At 40.6% G+C, this 23,873-nt stretch overlaps 1 protein-coding gene across 2 annotated transcripts in view; it reads right to left on the bottom strand.

The window, feature by feature from the left end:
* PTBP3 (polypyrimidine tract binding protein 3) overlaps window positions 1–23,873 on the bottom strand; it is a 71,399-nt gene that overhangs the window by 21,604 nt on the left and 25,922 nt on the right. Inside the window, exons 2-6 of one of the 2 annotated variants that reach the window (XM_053465839.1) lie at window positions 10,847–10,922; window positions 7,358–7,527; window positions 5,834–5,980; window positions 1,404–1,550; window positions 35–145 (exon numbers count right to left, since the gene is read on the bottom strand). In XM_053465839.1, the coding sequence (XP_053321814.1) occupies window positions 35–145; window positions 1,404–1,550; window positions 5,834–5,980; window positions 7,358–7,527; window positions 10,847–10,871 (600 nt within the window). In that variant the 5' untranslated portion in view covers window positions 10,872–10,922. The remainder of the gene's footprint in view (window positions 1–34; window positions 146–1,403; window positions 1,551–5,833; window positions 5,981–7,357; window positions 7,528–10,846; window positions 10,923–23,873) is intronic. The other variant, XM_053465838.1, reaches the window with a different exon arrangement.

Genomic DNA, 23,873 nt, shown 5'->3' with positions numbered 1-23,873 from the left:
TATTGCAAAGGTGCAAGACCTGTGCTGTCCTTACCGATTTGGCATGATGAGCATTTAACGGATCAGCATACTGGAGCAAGGCCTGGAACTGGTTGTTCTTTGTGAACGTGATTATCTTCAATACAGTTCCAAACTTGGAGAAGATCTGTAATATAGAAGGACGCACAGACTAGTTCAGAATCACAGATCATACACATTTCATGTCTCCTCCAACAGGTGTTACACTGTAGTTCTGCCCATGTTCTCCTCAAAAGGCACACACTAAGACCTGTTTGGGTGCCTCGTAACCATACCTTTTGCAGGCAGAGGGGATTATGGGAGTTTCTCCCTCGAGCAGCCCACTGAGTGGTGAAATTGATTAAGATCTGTGTTTTTGAAGAACAGCTCCCGTGTAATCACCTCACATTGTACAGAAGTAATCTCATATGGCCAGGACTGGACTGAGGTGGAAAATCAGAACTCGTACACATGGCCACGTTTTACATTTTTATACTCTCCGGCAATAAGGGTAAGCATTTGGTGTTATCTGTCTGGACCTGGATATGATGTCATAGGTAGGTGTATGGTCCTGCCACAAGGTCATGTTTATTTAATTGTAACTGCTGAACCGATCCCAGCACAATTTTCATGAGTATTACACCAAACATTTATCTATAACATACACCAAACAATACGATATGATTTTAAACACAACACTGTGAAACTATGCCTAAATACTTTGGTATAATGGTTAGCATGGGCACTTCGGACTACGTCTACCTGGTTTACAAATCCCATCATAACAATGTTTAGTCCCTGCTGGGTCTTTACCACGATGAATTTGTATGGTGGAATAAAATACCCCCAAGTCAACCATACACAGGATAGTTAGGGAGTGATTTCCCAGACTTCTTATATAGGCTGTTAAGAGAAAGAAAGGGCCCTCTTTGGATTAAGAGTTAAGAAAGGTGAGTCAAGAGGAAGCTCTAGTGATAGGGTCTGCTATTTCAATGCATGTTTTCCTTACAATCGGTTTGCGTTTTTTTTTCTACTTCTAAATATATATGGCTATATCAAAGCATTCCTTCTCCATGCTTGCACAATAATCTTATTGACGGGCCCTATACAATGGTATATGGTCATTTACTATTGCAAAAGCTTTGACGTAATCACATGACACAGCTGCTTAAAGGGGCATGATCAGCACATGATTAACAACATGAAGGAATAGGCATTATATTTGGGGAGAGGTCAGCATAAATTCATTATTCTATGAAACACTACCTTGTTTTTTTTTTGTTTCAGCTCCTGTATACTCTCATGTATAAAGCTGTCTGAATGAGTTGAGGGGAATCAAGTGCAATAATACGATTTAGCTTAGACTGTTTGCCTTTGTGGTTTTCTATGCCTGTCTATAATCTTACCTGATACAGTACTTCCAAAGTGACAGGGTAAAAGGGATTTTCCACGATTATTCTGAGGACTGGACTCTGGCCTGTGAGTGCCATGCCTTCGACTCCAGGGCCTCCTGACTGGATGGAGTTCACAGCTTGCAAAGCAGCTTGTGCTCTCTGGAATAAGAAAATAACAAATACATGCAACGTATTACTGAGGACAATTTAAAAAAAGACATTTCCACCGAAGGGCATGAATATCATATAGAGCATACCTCTCAGTAGCACATGGTACAAACGTCTAGCATTATCAAAGGTACACTAACCCAAGATGCAAAGAAACGAACATCTTCAAATTTTATATTTCAATCTTTCGATATGCATAGAACAAAACAACATCCAGAAGATGTTCTTGAGGTCAGAATTCCGGGTGATATAGGAAGGATTTACACAAATACCATGCACTTGAACAGTGTGGCTTCCAACCTTCTGATTAAGAGTGCCCTCAACTAGACCTCTTCCAACCCAACCATTAGCAGCAGGTTGATGGCCTCATGCTCACATTTTAGTGGGTGATGTGTATATTTTAAAGTATTAAAGTAGTTTTAAAGTATACAAAGAAATGTTAAACATTTTCACATGAATTTCCGACAAACATTTAGAATTAAACCTCTATACAGAAAAGGATAGGCAATACCCCATCAAAAATATACAAAAGGAAAGGATATTCACAATACAATATCTTCACCTCCCAAGTGTAGAGAGGCAATGCCTCGTTCCACTAGGAGATCAAATGCGTGCTCCACAGCAGGAAAACTCCTAAACGTGGTCCTGTTCTACGCAGCGCCGGAATCTACCCTAATTTGTGTTATTTTTAGGGTCAGGTTAAAACTACTGTGCCGTTTTTGTTTTAAAAACAGTTCTAGTTTTTGCATACTCTGATGTTCTTGCTCAGCTGCATATTTATTAGCTATATGTAGGTGTCCTTGGACCAATCTAACCCTTACTGCCTGTGGGTGCCTTATGGAAGAGGATGCGACACCGGCTTGGGGAGGGACCTCTGAACTTGCCCTGCGTGCCAAGATCCCTCGTTTCAGCTCAATCTTAGTCACCCAGCCAGTCATTCTGACAAATGAAAGACTATGTATAATTCCATGTCCATTTCTTTGTATACACGTCTGAAAGTAATTAATACCTACATCGGCGACACGGCAAGGTCCAACTACCAACTGAGAATATTAAATAATTAACGAGGAAATAACTAGATATCAATGTTTGTACGTACAGCAAGACTGGTTTCAGGACAAAACACAAAGCTCCGTCCCCCTATGCTTGACTAAAACAGAATTAACACATACTGTGTATAACCCTATAAAACATAGGATTGGAAACACAAGATAAGAACCATTTGGCTCATCTCGTCTGCCTGTTTTACCGGATTTAAACACTCAGACCTTAATCAGTCCATGGTCTTGTCTTTAGGTCTATGCCATACATGCTTAAATTCCCTCACTGTATTAGCCTCTACCACTTCCGGTGTCGGGCCGTTGCACTTATCTACCAGTCTCTCGGTAAAGTAAAGCACTCCAGACAGTAAGCATCACAAAGCCTGACGAGTAATCTGTGATCCCTAAGCAGTCTTAAGGAGTAAGATTTAGCTGCCTGAAATCCTTAACCGATGGCAACAGAAATTCCTGGTGTTTATGGAGTGACAGAAGAAGTTTACTGGACAATCTCTCTCATCTCTTCTCATCTTACCACAACACACTAACACAGGTATAGTAGATGACTAGTATGGCAGAGCATTTGGCTCCCCCTTCCTGACCGGTTGTAGAAAGTGCACAGGTATTTAATCTGATAGCTCCAGAAGCAGATGTTCATCGTGTTTAAACTTGTGCCTTCTGTTCGTACGTATAATTGCTACAGGCACAGGTATGTTAACTGCTTATCATTAACTTTACAGTAGCATGAAAAGAAACACTTTGGAATTTATTCCAAAATATTCCCATGTGTGGGGGAAGGGGGTTTAAAATGTAAGTGTTTGGATTTAAGAAAGAACACTGGAAGAGAGCAATAACCACATTTAAGATGGGATTTTGTCCAAAAGCCAGTTTTTTGGTTGCCTTGTCCAAGTCTTTCGTGGATTAAAGCAGCGTTTCCTGTGAGAAATGCTGCTGGTTCACTTGCAGTGCGGCAACCTCTTGACAGAATTGACACACTTGGTAACCCACAAGAAATCAGAGCCGATTGCCAGTCCATTGGGTAAATATATTTGAAGAGACAGTCTATAGTCTCACTGGTGGGAATCAATGGAAGCATTGTCTATACATGTGCACAGAGCGTCTCAGACCCCCTAAAACTCTTGCTCAAGCCAGCAGTGGAGCTGGCAGTTACTAATCGCACACTAATATGTGCTGTTGTATAGCAGATGCATTTGCCCAAAGGCAAATTAATTGAGGGGAGGCTCATTAATCCCTTTGTACAAGGCTGTCATCAGAAATCTCGGGGCCCAGTACAAAGCCAAAGACAGGCTCACCCCTGCTCCATATCATCCTGCGCCATGCTACCAGGCGCTAAAGCTTGCAATAGGGCCACAAGGTCCCAAAGCCGTAAAAGGGCCGAGCAGTCACTAAAGCTTGCAATAGGGCAACCAGGTCCCAAAGTGTAAGAGAGGCCACCAGGCATGCGAGCTTGCAATAGGGCTGGATACACTCCGAGCAGGTAAGCGGCATTTGAACCTGTCCACTCCCCACCCCGTTTTAAGTTGTGTGGGGCTAACCTCCCTCCTTAGCTATAAGGAGCAACAACGGAGGGAAACATATGGGGTACCAGCCAAGGGAAGTTCCCAGATTTCATTCTGTGAACATACATAGACACTTAAAAAAAAAAAGGCCGCACTGCGCATTTTCCCTTGTTGGGGTCAGCATCGAAGCCAGTTGTACCTTCTCCATTGGCACAGGGCTTGTTACACAGGCTAAGTGGCCAAACTCCTGCAGTTACTAAAGGAAACTTTCTCAAATAATACAATTAGCACAATGGCATTAGTTTACTTAAATTACCAATAATATTTCTTTGTGCTAGGACTTGGTCTTCAATGACCATAACACTTGCAATGTTCTGAACATCCTGAGCAAGACAGAAAGCATGTAATTATTTGGGACCCTCAATGACTGAATTCCTACAACTGTGTGTGTGTGTGGGGGGGGTAATGAGTTCCTCAACTGATTGTCAAATGGTTAACCATACCCCTAGATCCTACTACAATGTTCTTTATCATGAGGGAGTAATGCTTTAATCAGGCTTGTGAGCTTGGTAACCATATGCAAGCTGTAAGCTCTGGCAGAAGCAGTCATCGAGTACTAGGGCAGACAGAAACATCAGCCACTTTAACAGCCACCCAACAAGGCACCTTCAATCTACCATTCTGTATCAGATGTTGACTGTTATTCAAGGAAAAGAACAGAGAAAAACTAGGCTGTATATTGCAAAGTGTATTGCTCAGTCGCATGTAATAGCCAGGTTTGTTAGTTTAGAACATGTAAAGTACCGTGGAATCCTTGTATGCAAGGCCTCATTTTGTATCTGTAAAGTTTTGCATCATGAAGCAGAGCACCTCTTACTCCTGCTCAGAGCCTACGGCACAACCTTTGGTCCTCCTACTGTCCATGAACTGAGCATCCCTTGATGCTCAGTTCTGCTGTTATGTGATTTGCAGTTCACCAACAGCCGGAGGGTTTCACATCATCTAGCTCTGGTCTCTAGGGGTGAAATTACTATGAGGTTAAACACTGGAGTTACCAGTGTTTGCACTGTATTTTAGTCTTAAATGAACATGAGAGCTGTATGTAGCCAATAGATCAATAGACCATATAACAGTGCTGTATTAGGTGTCTGAGCCCAAAAAAAAAAAAGGTATTATTAAACAGTGCCACTAAAACATCGGACACTTCATCGGAAAAATACATATCTTTCGTTTCCTTACAGATCTAGAATTTCGATCACATGACTACATCTTTTTTCTGTTGGCCCAATAAAAGATATCATCTACTACAGACTCAAACGTCTCTCAGACCAACACAGCTGTATCCATTTGTCCTATGGTAGAGAGAATTGAAACGCCATTTAAAGGTTTTTGTAATAAACCTGCTATTTTCACCTCCAGACCTTCGTTAGCTGAGAGTCACCCAACACTGCAATCAAATAATTCATATTTTCTCAGATACTGTGTCTTAGAATGTAGTCATGTGACCATACCTATTATACCGATAATACTGATCAAAAGGGTCTCATTTTTTGTCTAGTTGGTTAAACAAAATGGAAAACACTTAGGTGCTGTTTCTCCCACAAAAGGAACTTTTCATGGATTCAACCGTTTCACTTTTCCTGGTGTGCATTAAACCAGTCCCGGTAACCACGCTTCCCATAGACAATTGAACTGAAAACATGCAGTGTATACTTACAGCTTGGTTGGGTAGGTTGTCTGTCTTCAGCTCTCTGTGATTGGAATACTGAATGTACACAGGCTGACTGCGGAGATGTGGAGTGACAGGGGTGTAGTAGTTCACCATGGTGACAGCTGCTTCTTCAGAAGCCATTTCCAGGAAGGCCTGAGATCCAGAAAGACACGAGCGTTAATTTACAGCAACAATAAGAAGCCTTTCCTCATCACAAACCAATTAGGTGGTACTTCTATACTCCACATGGCTCCATTCAGAGAATTTATGTAGCTATACTCAATAAGCCAAACATGCAAATCTGGCATACATTGGAATATATTTAGAACCTGGAAATATAAACATAAATCCTAATAACCTGTCCCGATATGTTATTATTTTGCAGTAACTTAGGCACACAGGAAGAATTACATTATTATACAGCTGTGTTACAGTCTGATCTGTATCAGCGCCAATCTTCTTAGCTTCCTCAGAGCTTGTAGCCAGTGGGAGTCTTAACACAGCACCAATTTCAGTTTTACTGGTTGCATACTGGTCTGCCAGTCTACCCAAACCAAAACTAACTAAGCCACGTATCACTACAATAAAGGGATTTATTCCACATAAACATAGGATCGTTTTGGCTTGCCACAACATTACAATTAATAAAAACATTGAACGCAATCTACCACGTTCCGTCATCCAACACATCAAGGGTTTCCAAACCATGTCAAAAGTGAGGGTGAAATATGTCTAGACAAGCTTTCCTATCTTTTCTTGTAGCGTTTAGTTAATGGCTAGTTTAATGGCTAATAACACCAGGCATTTTTTTTTATAGTTCATTTAATGGATATCTGGTAGTTGGCAGCAGTAACACAAATAGTAGTGTGAAGGGTTTTGTTTTTTTTCTCTTTTTAAGCTTTGTGGGGTTTTTTTTTTTAACTTATACAAATTTTTCTCTCTTGTCTCCAGCAAAAAAAGTCGATATAACTGTACTGTACAGCTGAGTAACCCCAATACCAACCAAGAAAAAAAGGCAAAGATCTAGAAAATGTAACCACTTTCAATCCCTGGTCATTATCAGAAAAGATAGCCCCAGTTGTGTGTGTGTATAATATATATATATATCCAGGTAGAATCATGTTGCTTCATTTATGTTCAATTATGTACTTACACATTTATTAACTTTATTTAATAAACACTGCATTGATTTTTTCCGCTTAATGTATTTGTCAATTTAGCGATGTAATATTTACCAATTTAATAAGCTGCTAACCTCATATAGTATTCCTTATACAATTGATTATTAATATACATTTGATCTAAAAAAATATTTTTCTATTATTCATATTTTGTGAGATGTCGCTATCGCTTAAGACTAGGATATTTATGTATTATTTTATTAAGGGGACACATGATATGGCGCATCACCTTAATCAGAGGGGAGAGGGGAAATGTGACTTAAACTATTAAAATAAAAACATAATTAGAGGAAAAAAATGTCTCCTATATTTTTTGGCCTCTTACATGATGAAACATTCATCAACATACCTGGCTTTTTCCTTTCAGCATCAAAAGATTGGTAACTTTTCCAAAAGGCAGTCCTAACGAGATGATCTCAGACTCTGTGACCTCATTTGGAATCTTGCGGATATGGAGGACCCGAGATGGAGAGCAGGGAGAACGGTCTCCTTTAAACTTTTTGCTGTCGTTCCCATTAGCTGAAAAAACAAAAGCGCAATCATAAGTAAAACATTATAGACTAACCACTGGACTACTTTTCTACCAATAGTTATGCTCATAGATAAGCAGCTACAGGCTGGTTGTAGAATTAACAATACCAACCAGCCTGATCAACAGGATGCATTATTACAAACGGCGAAGTGTTTTCAGTAAACGTTATCACGTTAAGCGAAGGTCTCATGATGCTTAGACAGACTGAGCATCATGGAAGTTGTAGTCCGACTGCCCCCAGAAACTCACGATATATAGTAAACATATTTATAGTCGAAAAGAAGAAGTTATGTCCCAGTTGTCCCAATAGTTCAGAACGACATATGTGTAAATTTAAAAAGTTCAGAGAAGAAGAGTCACCCACGATACATTAGCTACATTACTTACAAGAAACGTGAGGTATTATTAAAATGAACCTTACACTTTCCCACAAGTGACCATTTTTAAATAGTTACTTAGCGATGTTAACCCTAACAGCTAGCATTAACTGCGCCAGGGGCACAAATCTATAACCATCCTTCCGGTTCCAGCCAATAAGAACAAGGATCGAGCAAGAATCCAAGTAAAGCATTGTAATGCATACATTTTACTGAACTTAATTATTGAAAATGCTAACATCATATAAGCAGTTTCAGCTGTCAAAGTCAAATTTAACAACGTTATTTTCTGTGTAGTTGCCTTGCATGCCTGGGCTGATTTCGCTCCAGTGTAATATTCCACAGGGGTGTTGTCACCAAACTGGGCGTTTGCAGATGACAAGGACATGTCAGCTCCACAAGCCTACTAGGCTTTTTAAAAAAAAGATGCATAAATAAATCCCTGTTTCAACTCTTCTTGTGGGAGAAGGTTACTGGGGCTGGCGCTTTGTGGTTCCCAGAGATATTAGGGATTCTACATACTGGCCTCACCGGCAAAGTCCTGGTTTATAGAATATACCCCACTGTCTAATTAGCCGAATTTCATAATAAAATAAATCTTCCTTTACGATCTAAACATTGCAACACGTTTCTTCTTCCTGTCATGACACTGAACATGGCCCACCATAGTTGGGCATACAACTTCATGTTTCTCTTTAAGAGACGCCTTAACAAAAGGTTCAGCGAGAGATACACATAAATTCGCATTACCTATGTAAATGTGTTTGTTATTTAGAAGCGAGTCCTAATGGGTTAAAATGTAGCCATGCAAAGGGATCTGTTGGTGTATCAATCAATCTGGAGCAACAGCGCTTAGGCTGATGTGAACTTAGGAAGTTCAGACATGCACTGAAAAAAGGCTGAGCCACAAATAACACGCTCCCCTTGAAGTCGGTCCTTCAATCTGCACCCTTTCACAAAAATCTAACACCACGCATGAGGCACAAGCTGAGTGAAAGATTGGAACTGAAGTCAACTTGGTAGGTAAAAACTTAAATACCTGTCCAAGACCACGTCTTAAGAAAGAAGAAAGTTAAGCAAGAACTTATGGCGTTGCATTAGGGTGCATTATGGTGCTCAATAGCCGTACCGGAGGACTGTGCACTAATGTGAAGCAATAGGATGTGCCTGTTCATACCATGCAAGATTAAGGAAGGAGGGCAAGGATTGGCCCCAGACGTGTTACTGCAAGCGGCTTCCTTATACGTAGTACACAAGGATACTTGGGTGTTTCCCTACACATACACATTGCGTACTGTATATTTCCATTTACGTTCAAATGTTTAACATCATCCTTGGTCGTTATACACATCCAAATTCAGTGTTCATAGTGGTTGCTATACCTATGATTCACAGGAACCCCAGTTTCTTTGTACCGGCAATGACAGGGCTGGTCAAACAGTAGATGTGTCACAGCGCCTGAATTTCATCTACCATGATGCTCAGCTATCTATTCACGCCATTACTATTGAATAGTAGCTATTATAATCATAAAGACTACTGAAAAGTAACATTTCAGGTAAGCTTTCGATCACATAGCATCCACAGATATCTCCTCCCAGATCAAGTAAGAGCTTAAAAGCCTAAATAGATGCTCTCCTGGATTATCGGTGGTGCACAAGAGGCTGGGGCCTACTTCTCCTGGGTTATCGGTGGTGCACTGCAGGCTGGGGCCTATCTCTCCTGGGTTATCGGTGGTGCACTGCAGGCTGGGGCCTAACTCTCCTGGGTTATCGGTGGTGCACTGCAGGCTGGGGCCTACCTCTCCTGGATTATCGGTGGTGCACAAGAGGCTGGGGCCTACCTCTCCTGGATTATCGGTGGTGCACAAGAGGCTGGGGCCTACCTCTCCTGGGTTATTGGTGGTGCACTGCAGGCTGGGGCCTATCTCTCCTGGGTTATCGGTGGTGCGCTAGAGACTGGGGCCTACCTCTCCTGGATTATCGGTGGTGCACTGCAGGCTGGGGCCTACCTCTCCTGGATTATCGGTGGTGCACAAGAGGCTGGGGCCTACTTCTCCTGGGTTATCGGTGGTGCACTGCAGGCTGGGGCCTAACTCTCCTGGGTTATCGGTGGTGCACTGCAGGCTGGGGCCTACCTCTCCTGGATTATCGGTGGTGCACTGCAGGCTGGGGCCTACCTCTCCTGGGTTATTGGTGGTGCGCTAGAGACTGGGGCCTACCTCTCCTGGGTTACCGGTGGTGCACTGCAGGCTGGGGCCTATCTCTCCTGGGTGGTGCACATCTCTCCATTTGCTAAATATTTTTTTCCTTTAAATAAGCTTAAACCACAGAAGCATAACCTCTCCTTCCTTTGAAATAAACACCACCCCTGTATGTTTAAAACACTTTAAGTACATAAATGTTTCATGTCATCACATCACCTCTCTCTCATCTTTCTTCAAGCTATAAATATGGAGATCCATTTAAATGGAAAATGCTATACAAGGGATCTGCAAAAACTCATCACGCTTTAGTCACTTCCCTTTACTGAACATACATACAATTAAAAGCCCCTGCAGAATGTTTTCATGTAGCTCTTCATCATATATATATATATATATATATGCACATGTGCACAAACAGATAGGCAATTGAGGTAACAGTAAGTACTAAGTCTGGCTACAACTAAGTGTCTCAAAGCAGTTTCAAATGCACCGAACACTATGGAGATCCTGCATGCCACCGATTAATATCCCACATGCATTCTACACACGAGTCAAAACGTGCTGAGCAAAGCTTTTCTCTAGCTCATGAAAAGGAGCTTCATCGTACCCTGCCTTGAACACTTAACTAGTAAAAAAAATAAATATGGAAAATGAAATCAGAAATGTTTTTGGTTGGAGACCAGCAAAGCACAGCATGCTGGCTCCCAGAGACTCTCACTGTACCTGTAGCTGGAGTGGAATGGCTCATGGTAAAGTGCCCGTTAGCGATACCAGAAGAGAGAAGCTCGTCAGATCCCCGCTAAAAAAATAAAAATGGATATCAGTAACAATTTTGATTGGAAATTATAAAGAAAGAAAAAAAACATTCATCCCCAATTCACATAGTAAACAAACAATGCTACCACACGTCTACCCTATCTACCTCGAAGAGCCAAAACGTGTCTAGGTGACAACAAAAGAGAGGACTCGAGCAGGTCAATTGAACGATCTACCCAAAGTCTCTCTAAAATCTCAATACTAGATGCATTTCTATAGAAACTAGTATCCTGCATGGAAATCCTCCAAAGGGTAATTCGTAAGAAAGGAGCCCTCAGCCCTTAATTATCAGGAATATTCCTATTATAAACACGCCAATAGGTGCAGCAGTACTATAGAGGGAATAACTCGATAACCGTACGACCAAGTAGAAAGACATTCTATTATTTATACTAAGTAGAAGTCACAATAAAGCGGTGGCCAACACCAAAGATCACAAATCACTTTTGTGGCCGAATCACAGAGCCCTGGCCAGTTATCAGTTCCCAGCTACACCACCACTGCATTACTATGAAAACGCCGTCTTATTCCACTCTGGACATACATATGTACACCCAAAATCATATAAAAAAAAAAAAAAACACTATCTGAAGCTATACTGCAGGCAAACAAAAAAAAACCCAGATTTTTTACATAATAGAATCAGCTAATCCATCATTTCCTCTAAACATAATCACTTTTCAATCGATTTAATAAAAAAAAAAATAATAATAATATTGAGTCTATAAACTGACAGGGCATACACAACGTATTTCAGAAACAGCAGTTTGCAGTAAAATTAAGTCTTTATTTTTCTTGTATAAGAAAATCAATAATATTATATATGGTAAATGATATATCAGTGAGAATATTTATGAGTTAGGATTAAAATGCGCTATGAAGCACTTAATTAAATTTGTACACTGTAACGAGTTAACCTTCTAAGCATTCGTTTGTCAGGAAATTTGCAGACTGTTTAAAATATAATATATCCATATGGGATTGTTTTCAAGGGAAGATTATATATAATATATATATATATATATATATTATATACATACATACGCACGCGCTAAACCTGGAATAAAGCTCACATTCTTCTTTTTGGTGCAGAATGAATTAGTTAATTGGGCGAGATATATAAAGCCTGTTTCACATACCGAGATTCACTTGAGCTGTATATCCAGCCACACCATCTCTGCACTGTAATATTGTGTATCTGTGTAATTGTGTATCTTCTTACCTTGTATTTGTTGCTGTGCGTGCCAAATATTGTAGTTAATTCCCATAAATATTTAATGTAGTTCAGTATGGGGCATTGGCAACATTTCTTCTTTGGATAAATAAACCCCTACGTGTTAATTTGACATATAGGCTACCGACATCTGACAAAGCTTGTGTCTGAATTAAAAACTTTTTTTTTTTTTTTTTTTAATGTCTACTAGCTTTTTTTGCTGCGGCAAACGACCCCGAGATCCATACTTATGTAACCAATTTGGTATGTCCCTTCGGTCAAGGATTACTACGAGGAGTGTTTTTTATGTGAAAAACCGAAGAGCTGCTAAAACCTTTCAAGGTCGCCAGCAGTCAAGGCTGCACTCGGGACCTGTGGGACCGAGGTCGAAAAGAAATTGTGGGGACCATTTGCTTTAAGAAGAGACAGGCAGACCTCTCGCTTTCTGGCGGGGTCTCTACAGATCTGAGTGGCAAAGTGCTAGGAGATGACATCATATCCCAATGATCCCCTTCACTGAGACTTGAAGAGACCAGGAGCATGGAGAGCAGCAACCCTCGCAGTTGCAAGACTTAGGGTAGGAGCGTCACTTGCCTCTGCCTAAGGGCGGCCATGCCAGAATGTTGACCTGTCGAGGAGAAAGACCAGGTGCTGCTTTGCTTAATACTGAACCAATATAGAAAGAATACATTGCATTGATATCCACTGATACCAACATCTGCCATCACTGGGATAAAGCTAAAATAATTAATAAACAAACTTGTTTCAAGGATCCCTGAGGAGAAAATGTACGGTGGCTTTAATTTGTGTGGCTTCACGCACGACAGCTAAAACTAATTCATGGTTTCTTTCATGCCAACACAGGCATCTCCAGAGCCATGAACGAATTATGGTACTAAAGAGTGAAGGTTGGATCCTTGTCACACCAAACCAATGTATAACAAGCCACATGACCAACAGCTTTTGAAAGCGAGGAACCATTTCCTTTTCTACAGAAATGAGGTCAAAGAAGCTATTATGAAGTTACTACACATGGCAGACTGCGTGCCACTTCGTCATACTACACTATATCGGACACTTAGGATGTTTCCCTGGTTTATCAAATTCTGCAATTAACCGCAGAACACACAGCCACCCTCTTTCAAGTGGTCAATTTATAACAATGATATACAGTGCCCACTTAATTAAAAGTGACAAAGCGCTTACATTTGAAATGTAATTTACACGGGCTGAACTTAAGAAAATAAGAGATGGCGCTCTACATATCCCAACATGAAAGGACAGACCGGGATCATAGGAGACTGTGGCTAAATTCAAGAATGCATAAGAGAAACCTCCCCCACATCCCTGTCTGTGCTTTCGTCAGCTATTAGAACCCGATGAAGGAGAGAAGCTACATCAAAAGCTCCTCCGTGCATTTTAAATGGAAGGTCCCCTCACAGAACCATCAATTTCCCCCTTTATAATGAGTAGAGTCGGTTTACGAATGACATTACATCAATCAAGGAAGATCAACAAGCAAAGTGTTTGCTCTATGCAGCACCCAAACTGTGTGCACCAACAACTACGACTAGAAACCCCTTCCCCATGAAGCGCTTATTATTACCGAAGCAGACTGAATTTTCAATTGCTCAAGGGAGGGCTGGCCAGGGGAAGGTGGGGCAGGAGTCCAGGTACCCTCTTGGCTACTTGGAGATCTGAAGACCTCTGCCACAAGCATTTGTTGGTGTGTGCAGGCCCTTGAAGGATGACTTGGATCCCCCCCAAAAATGGTAATCTATTGTGTATGATAACAAACCTTGTTACTGGCAGGCTTAACCAACCCACTTGACTACATTCCCCGCCATCATTGTTAACCTCCGTACAATTTAAAAGCCAGACCTTTAAGGTGCTAGGAAGTTATTGTCGCGGTAACAAACTGTTCTAGCAAACCCCCCCGATCGTAAAGATTGTATGCCAAGCGCAGGAGCGGTGTCTGTTGCTTTGTAATCAGAGCTTACGTGTATATGGCATTAGGTACAGCCTCTCTGTACAGAAATACATATACAGCTAGCCGCAGTATAGAGTCTATTCGGGTAACATCCGACCGCATTTATGTCCGTGGTCCCATAAGCCTAGTATACAGTGGATATATCGCGAGAAGTAAGCGGGACTGTGTGGACACGCGTGCTGCGTATGGTGTGTGCTTAACGTTATACGTCCTGTGGAGTGGACATTATGCGACGGCTAGCTGTACTGAATAAATAAACAGATGTAACCTGGTAACAGTCATTTAGGTTGAAAAAAGACCTACGTCCATCAAATTCAACCCTTCTACCTAATCTTCCTGCTTTTGATCCAAAAGGCAGCAAATAAACAATTAAGCAATTTTGCTGATTTTGCCACTTAGGGGAAAAATACTTCTTTATTCCAAAAGGCAAATTAGATTTCTCCTTGGATCAAGAAGCTCTAAAATATTAATGTCTATTTCCTCATGTGAACCACTTGGCTTTTAATACCGTCCATGAGATGCTCATTATCAAACAATTCATGTTTTATTAGCATCGCAAGCTTTGGCAATAAAAGCCAAAAGAGGGGAGCCAATAAGCCCCTCCAACATGTTTACTCCATAACAACTGCCCATCTAGAATAACTAAAACCCGATAGCACATTTATAGCACACCGCAGCTGTGGCTCAAACCATCAGATCCTCAAATGTTTCAACACGTGCCTTTGTTTCACAAAGCAGATGAAACGGGGAGGAAGGAAGACCTATAAATCCCGACGACACCATTCCTGATCACTCCATGTCTGACCGGGTCTTTAATCACAATTACCTCTATGCCCCGGTCAGCAGTGGTTGCCTTAAAATACGAGGCGGAAAAAGGAAAGCGTTGTTAATAAAAGCAGAACCGAGCAGAGCCTGCAGCAAAAAACAAAAAAACTTCTTACCTCGGTGTTGCAATGTAACTCCCACAATTCCCATCACCTCCGGAAGGGAGTTAAGGGTTGTCATTTTTTTTTTTCTTCATTTTAATTACAGAACTATTTTCCTCAAGAGGCCGAGTTGTATAACTAAGTCAACTATGTAGAACTAATGCAATACCAGTGCCTACTAGTGTCAGAGCAATGATCACAGCAAGATGGAATGATAAAATGACAAGATCCCCGGGGGCAAACCGCACGCCAAATTAAACACAAGGTATATAGGCAAGTACATTGACAATACGGAAAATAATAGCAATATTTAGCACATCGCCATTAATAGTAAACCCCTAGATGATCATGTAGCTAGGAAGTAATCACATAAGGACCTTACCAAAGGGGTGAGACTAAAGAACTCTTGCCATGCAGACAGGCAGAGCGACGGTGGTGTGAACATAACAAGGACACTTTTTGGACACTTGTCGGTTGAGTTCAGGGTGGGTTTTCAGATTATTAACAAAAGAGATTTGAGATGCATCCACCAAGAACAGCCAGCCGGCCGGCCCATAGCATGTCCTATGGTGTGTCCTCGCATGAGAGCATCAGCGCTCTTGTTCCATTATAGGGGGAAAAGTCTCCATCCTGCTGGGTTTTCTGGTTAGTATCACAAGAATTGGGAAACACGCTAAATAAACATGACCTATGCTTATGATGCTTTGCGTTAAACACGCGGAATTAAGTAAATAGCTCAGCAAAGTCCAGTAAAGCACAAAATGAAAGTCTAACCTAAAACCATTATGCAAGAAACCCCAGACCCTTGAATCTGGAAGCAAGCCATGCCGTGTTGTAGAAGAGGTCCCCATCACGCCCCTACGGAATGCGGCTGCTGACTGGCGTGTCTCACACCTTTGGCATGCTAATTGCAGGCTGCGGTCACAAGTTTGATCTGGGGGCCTGCGGTCACCCTCCCTGCCCTGGAGCCCTACGTGAACCTGTAAAACGTGTAACAAGACAACACTGTACCAAGCAAACAGAAAAGTGCTAAAATTAACACTGAAAACGGACTGAACCTTCACAGCTGCATCCAAATCTCAAGCAAAGAGGGAGCCTTCATCGTCATCGGTAAAGGGTCCCTTCTTGTTACTTATGCAAGGAGCAATATTACGTAATTAGCAATTATGATTATAGTGTTGTTAAGAAAACAGAAATTTCAATGGAAAGGGCACTGCAAATACTGTAGCGCGATAGGTCGTGCAACAGAAAAACTCCTCTTGGTTTGCTTTGCCATACAAACCTACTACATTCAAAAGACCTCGATACAAAACCCCCATAACCAGGTTTACAGCTAAGGAACAAGGACCCGTCGATCTTTGCAAACCCCTTCACTTTGTATGACATCACTGCTGCTCCATCGAGCTCTCGAAATCACTCAAGGAGCGCTAACACATCAGTCATCTTCCCATCCTGGAATAATAATAGATAACCCGAGTCATAGCGGTTCCGTGGACTCCGGATCTCTGTAATTTACCATGTCAAGTACATCACAAAAGGTTTGTGGAAGGGGTCTCACTGAGCAATGTGCTACGGGGTCATTTTTATCGTTTCCATAAGACGACTGCAACAAGAGTAGGTGGAACATGAATAGAGATGGTTCTGCTATTTTGTACAGGTCTCGAGACCCCATCTCCACAACTGTATTGAGCTCATTTTGGGCTTCCAAAGCGGTGAATGGTTTGCAGGATGAAAGCTATCAGGAACGACTTAATATGTATTAGCTTGGAGGAAAGAAGAGAAAGAGGAGATGTGAAGATTGTAAATACTTAGAGGCATTTAACAAAGTACAGGAGGCAAGTTTATTTCAAAGAAGGGGAAGTGTTAGAACAAGAGGTCATGGTCTAAAACCAGAGGGCCAGAGGTCTAGGTGTAATGTGATAAAGTTCTACTTTACTGAGAGGGTGGCAGGTACATGGAAGAGCCTCACATCGGAAGGGGTAAAGGCTTACATTGAGGGAATCTGAACATGCATGGGATAGACATGACGCTATCCTCACTCTGGGACCAGGTGAAGGAAAGTGACTAGATGGGCCGAGTAGTTCTTATCTGCCATCAAAGTCTCGGGTTCTATGTTTATTTACGTATTATTAAATTCAAGCAGCACGTACTGCAAGATGGGTGACATTCAAGCAGGCAAGGCACGAAGCGATACCAAAGCGTACGATAGTTTAAAGCAAAACAAATATTTCAAGAAGAAATTCCATATCTGTATCTGCCTTAAAACCGAGAACCGCTTCCAATGTGAAAAACCTTATTATTTCTTAAGAGCGCTCATGAAAGAAGGCACCAAAAAAAAAGAAGGTAATGAAAAATGAAATAAAATAGGACATATAATTGCTTGTATATTTATTTTCCTGGCTCCCACTACACTGACAGTAAATCAAGACCAAGTTGCAAGCTGTGGTTTTACCTGAAAGTGGGGGGCTGTTTTTTAGCTATATGTTAAACAATTCTAGTTCTTTGTGGAACTAACAAGACACAATGATCACTGTTTGCTTCGCAGGTCCTTGAGGACAAAATACGGGCACCACAACCCCTCAATAAAACTACTCTCAGACGTGTGTTGGGACGGGGTTTACTTTAATATTAAAAAATCAAATAAATATTTTTTTTTTTTTACATCTGACCTAAATGAAAACGAATAATTGATTAGTCAATAATAAAAGTTACAACCTTAACGATTTTGCCATTAAATACAATTCTAATCGGTACCGAAATACTACATTTATCTTTCAGGAGAGCTAGAAGGGACGAGAACAAATCTCTTGCACAACGCCGCAAACATCCCTGTTCCTGGTTAAAAAAAAAAAAAACATTAACTCTCAAATTGATCATTATTAGCTTATTTATAACGCACCAAATGTTTTCCACCTGTCACACAATATAATCAGGAGGATTTTTCCCCCTTTGGCTTTATTACAATATGAATGGTAATTATCTGCTTTCCAGCATCCCAATAATCAGATTAGTGCAAAATATATATCATAGCCTGACAGATAAAAGCCGCATAAAGGCAGCATGGAAAAAATACTTGCAAAACAAAAAAAAAAAAATTACACACGTACGTCAGTACTTATAGTGGAAAATACATTATTAAAAGGTATGCATATATATATATTCTATTTATGTACATACACAGGAGGCATTAATAAAGCGGACTTTGCTGCTGCAATCAATGTGTTGCGAGCGCTAATAAAGGTCTTCCATTATATCGATATGAAACCACACGATAGCATTGACTCAAGCGTTGACTTTGTAAAGCCTTAACAGATAAGACATGTAAGAGAATAGGTAAGCGGATACCGGCAGGTGCATGAGCCAGCTTCGAGTTACATTACGGCCAATAAGCACTCTCGGCAACACCGGATCACAGATTACAGATCCCGGGGACGCGGCTCTCTGCTCAACACTATGTGCCGTCTTCAGGAAAAATCAGTATAACATCAATTCAAAAGAAGCTTTTCATCTCTAAATAGGCGATTTCTTTAAGAAACATTATTAATGGGCAAATCTACCCAAATAAATGGGGCTTAATTACCCGACTGGCAGTATATATATTATATATATATATATATATATATATATATATACATACACATACATACACACACACACACACACACACACACACACAGACCAGACATGGAAGAACAAGATCTCATAAAATAATGGACAGGTATTAAACTCCTTGTAAAAAATTATGTATGAACTGCAAGGTCGATGAGGTCACCTGATTATTGTTCATAACACTTTAAAAGCAATATTATAACAAAAAATAAATGATCACAGGGCTTTATCAAATTTAAAAGTCTCAGTATCCCAGCTGCAAGAGAACAAGATGGCTATTCTCTGCATTTTATTTCTTATTCACAAATTCTTAGACTAGCTGCACGCATTAAAGAAGATACTTTTCAGGTTATTCTGCACATTTGAAAAATGTTATTAGTAACGGCATTACTGGACTGGCTGTCAGTGCAAGCCGTGGTCACACAGTAATGTAACTGTTCGGAAGGAGTAGGTTGGTACGACGTACAACCTTTTACACCCCCCCCCCCTCCGTCTCATTATAGCAAAGTGAAGGGGGGAAAAAAAAACATCAAAAAGGGCAGGAACCCCATAAAAATGTGGCAGTTGTTTCCTTTGTTTAACCAGAGGCCACTTTAAGGTGCCAGGCCCACATGTCAGCCAATATTCTGCGGGTAAAAATGAACAAATACAATGCCTTTCCATAGATAGAAGGTGGAAACTGCATGCGAGGTTTCTGAATTAGCGTGTGTATATAAACACAGGCACAATACAATAATATATACCTTGGACGGCATGCAGTGTTATATACATATTATATATATATTATATATACACAGAGTAATCATTAGCAGGGTTAAAGGGTTAATTCAAAAGACCCCGTTTCCTTGGGATTAAGTAGTAAATTACCCAGATGTGTTGTTAAGAGATTTCAAGGGCCACTGGTAGAGCTTTAGTGGAATTGTGTGCCTTCTAATGAACAGACTGGATTGTTATGTTTTTTGTTTTTTTTTGTTTTGTTTTTAACGCTCTCAGGCATTATAGAATAAACATTTGCGGTTGGCGCTGGATTGTACGAACAGCGAGGATGTCAGTTTTCCTGCAGTATGAGGGTCTGCATTTGTCCGTATGTACAGAATAAATCGGCGCTAGGATGCTAAGCAAATAATAACAGATCCCAAGAGGCCGAGGAAGAAAAAAAAAGGTCAACTGTGTCTATGAGGAAATAGGGTTATGGCGACACAAACAGGTTTTTCCTTTTGGATTGCCTTACAATGTGAATGTTGTAGTTAGAGACATAGCATTGGGTATCAGTAAAGGATCAGTAATTTAAATCCCGCCATTTGTTACCACGCACGTTGTCCAGCATTTACTGTTGGAAAGTAAAAGGACACTCCAGCCATCACATGTACTCTGATGCATACGATAGCCGAAAGCAGAATCCCCCATATGGTACATTTACTACCAGATTCAAGAGCTGCCTTGTGAATACACGAGGGGGTTGGGGCCAGAGGTTGTCTAATAAGACCCCACACACACATATGTGGAGAATGCTCCCTTTGGTTTTAATGAGGGGGGGGCTTTCCTGCAACTGACTGGCTGCCTTTAGCAGCCAATCAGCGGCAAGAATCATTGGAGCTTGAGGGCGGGGCAAGAGCTGCAGCTTCTCCTGAAGTGACTTTTAAGTACTCACTCAGTACTTTAATATTATATCTTCTTAGGTGAGATTGACAGGCCTTAACTCATCTTAGAAAGTAATAATTATAAACCGCTTATAACAGCGTAGGTTTCTTTTCCAGTTTATAGCCTGTGCCAATTCTCATTATCTCACCACATGTACACACGTGTCGCTATCTTTCCCACCTGCTAGAAACCCTACAAAGGCTTCATCTGACTGTTCTGCAGTAATGATTAATATTTACACGTGTGGATTTCTCGACTGGAGATCCGCGCTAAAGAAATTTAGCCGTGCCGCAATCTGCACAAGGAGATTCGGGAACAGGTGCTGGCATATGGTATATTAAAATGGTGAGCAACGTGTCAGGATATTTAAAGTGAGAAATACATTATGCATTGTCTTTCATTTTAACCCATGTACATGTACGGGCTCACAATGCATTGTCTTTAATGGGTTTAAGGACAGCCCGTTGTTTTTAAGGGGTTAAAAGAAGCGATGTCAAAGTGAGGCAGGATACGTAGGAAGGGCCTGCTCTACTGAACGGGCAGTAAGGAACTTTTAGTCCATACAGCATGCATGTAGGGTGGTATTATATTCTAAGTATACTTCGCTAATCCTGGGGGTCATGAATGAAACTGTACATAAAACATGTTAGTTTGAATTATTTTCTTTTTTGGAGCTGTGAATCTAATTTTTTTTTTTTAAACTTGAGTCTTTTCCCCCCATAAAAAAGGCAATTTAACTATGAGCACAGGGGCGACAATCTCTCCAGCAGGGCCCTTAACCTCATCAATATTTAATATAGGTAAGCCAGCGTACGTTTCTACCGCCTCGCATGGTTACGGCTTGCGCAGTGCTTACGAAAGAAGAGAGCTTTGTAAATAAAAATTGGGAACAGACAGTATCAAGAATCACAACAGACTCTAGGAAAGGTCACAGCGTGCACAGAACCAACTGATTCTTGCGGATTGTTAAGTCGAAGCGTAGAAATGAAAAGGAAGAGGAACTGAGCTACTTCCTCTGTAGACCATCATTTACTTCTGCATACATTGCGGTGGAAGGCAGGCAACTATAGCGTGAGGAAAATGTCCATTTCTATACACTTGCCCCATGGTTAAAATGTGCGGAGTTGTGTATTTAGATACATGTTTAGTGAGAATTCGGGGATATCACTGCTGGCAATTAATGGCATCCTATCAGTGTTGTACCAAGATGTACCGATCTTCTCTCTACTTTACAAGCTACTTAACTACTACACACACACACACACGCTCAGACCTGTTTGTTCCAAACCCTGTAACCAGGGCCGGCCCCTCCTTATCAGCAATTTACGGCATTAAGCCAGTGGGGTTACCCTTAGGATCCCCACTAGGATAGGAAGCAAGCGCAGGTGTCGTAGACATGGTCCGCTAAGGCTACGGAAACCCTAGGGTCGGCCGTGACCATCACGCGTAAAAGATAAAAGAATATAAAGTGCAAATCGAGACTCTCTCACCTTTATCTTCACAAAAACCACACACACGTTGTGGCTTCCCCGGCACTCAAACAATTCTTAATTGCACGAACAGCAGGCAGATCCGCTTTCCAGGCTCAGAATATATCTTTGAACTGTGTTAATATTTTTTTATATATATATATATATATATATATATATATTTAATTTGATTATTTTGGGGGCAAAAATGTAACGCATGCATAAGAGCAATCCTCTAAAACACAGTACAAACCTAATTGTTTATAGCAATAACCTAACTGAATAAAACTTCATTTATTTGTATTATTTGTGGAATGGAAACATTGACAAAGAAAATATTTCTAGAAGGAAAATTACAGAAAAATACTATTTCTCTATAGAAAATTCATTTGCAGAAAAAGTGATCATTAATTCTCATGAGGCTGATCCCGTATTATAAAAAAAATAATCTGATTTTGGGTAATATTTTAGGTAACGTAGGTTTTTGGTGTAAATACTTTGGGATTGTAAAATTCCCTGAGCTATAATATATTGTGAATATTATTCAATACATTTTCATGTACGCCTTTACAATTAGACAACCCCTCACTGGCTCGCCTCGGGACTTATCAATCAAATGACAACACGACACACTTTCAAGGGAGATTAAAAAAAATCCCTTTATTTCGGGACATTTATGTTGTTCCTTAAAAACCACCACCCATTGTAAAAACAATTAAGCAGCGACGTCGGTTATTGTCGCGGAACGACAGCCTTTTGTCGGTCTTCTATTTGTCACACCGAGCCCTAAACATACAACAAGGGGCCGGGCTTTGCTGCACACTCATGGAAATATACATTCTTTGGCATGTCGCCATCAATCACTTCTGAAAAGAATAAAAGGGCGGTAGGGAAGAAGAAAAAAAAACAGGAAGATAAAAGGGAAAATAGCAACGCTCAGTACAAAAAAAATAAAAAAAAATTATGGCAAATATAAACGAAAGTAACTCAAGCGCAAAGTAAGTGATTCAAAGAACGTCAAGTGTAGCGGGGTCTTCGGATCTGATGAGGGATATACATTGCCCAAAGGCGGAAAAGTTGTTTTTGAGCTGGGTACTATTATATTTATTAATTTATATAGCGCCATCATATTCCACAGAGGTGTACAACGGGGTGTTGTCTTATCAGAAAAAAAAGACTAGCACCCCTTTAAAAGGTTTTTTTTCTACTCCTGTAACCAAATGCTATATTAGAAACGCCATTCCCAGAAACCGTCGTTTAACTACGTAAATGTTTGCCTCATTCATAATTTTTCCAGGAACGCTTAATAGTCATGTGACAGAGTGGCAGGCACTGATAGGTTATTGCTATAGCAACTGGAAGAGTTTGTGTTTGATGCGATTAACACACCAGAGCCAGGACTAAAAACACAGACCCGCAAAGGTTTATTTGCATAACATACTAGGGAGCTGAATTAATGCTTTGCCCAAGTGGGACAGCAGCTTTAAGGCAGTATAAAAACATACGAGATCGAATATATGTGAGCTGCAAATATACACAATACGTAGGTAAATCTGTCGGGGGGTATCAGGCGGCTTCATCCGTGTTCCAGGAAAATGACATGAAACGCGTGGGGATTTAAACTAGTTTACCAGTAAGCCACGGTAAACATAGTGTGTTTATGACGTACGCCGCTCTATGCAAGTTGGTATATTTTAATTAAGCACATCTCGCTGAAAGGCAGATGTATTTTCATCTATCAGATCACTATTGCGAAGAAAAAAAAAAAAAATGTTTTCATGGATACATGAAAAAAAGTAATAATAATAATAATAATAATAATAATGTGCTAAAAGTTTAAATAATAAAGCACAATAAAAAAAAAAAGCAGAAGAACAGAACATCAATACTAAAGCAGGGCGTCTTCAACACAACACACCAATAAACCGAGGAAACGACACACGTACACAACCCTACAAAATACACACATACATGTACACACACACGCAACATACATAAACATAATGTACATTTACAAATAATGTATATAAACCCTATACTGTCAGCAAAACTCCATAACACTAAGAGCTCTCCCATTTATATATAT

Source organism: Spea bombifrons, chromosome 1 (genome assembly GCF_027358695.1).
Source record: "Spea bombifrons isolate aSpeBom1 chromosome 1, aSpeBom1.2.pri, whole genome shotgun sequence".
Taxonomy (NCBI): Eukaryota; Metazoa; Chordata; class Amphibia; order Anura; family Pelobatidae; genus Spea; species Spea bombifrons.
The sequence above is the reverse complement of the archived record's forward strand: the minus strand, read 5'-3'. Positions and strand labels throughout refer to the sequence as shown.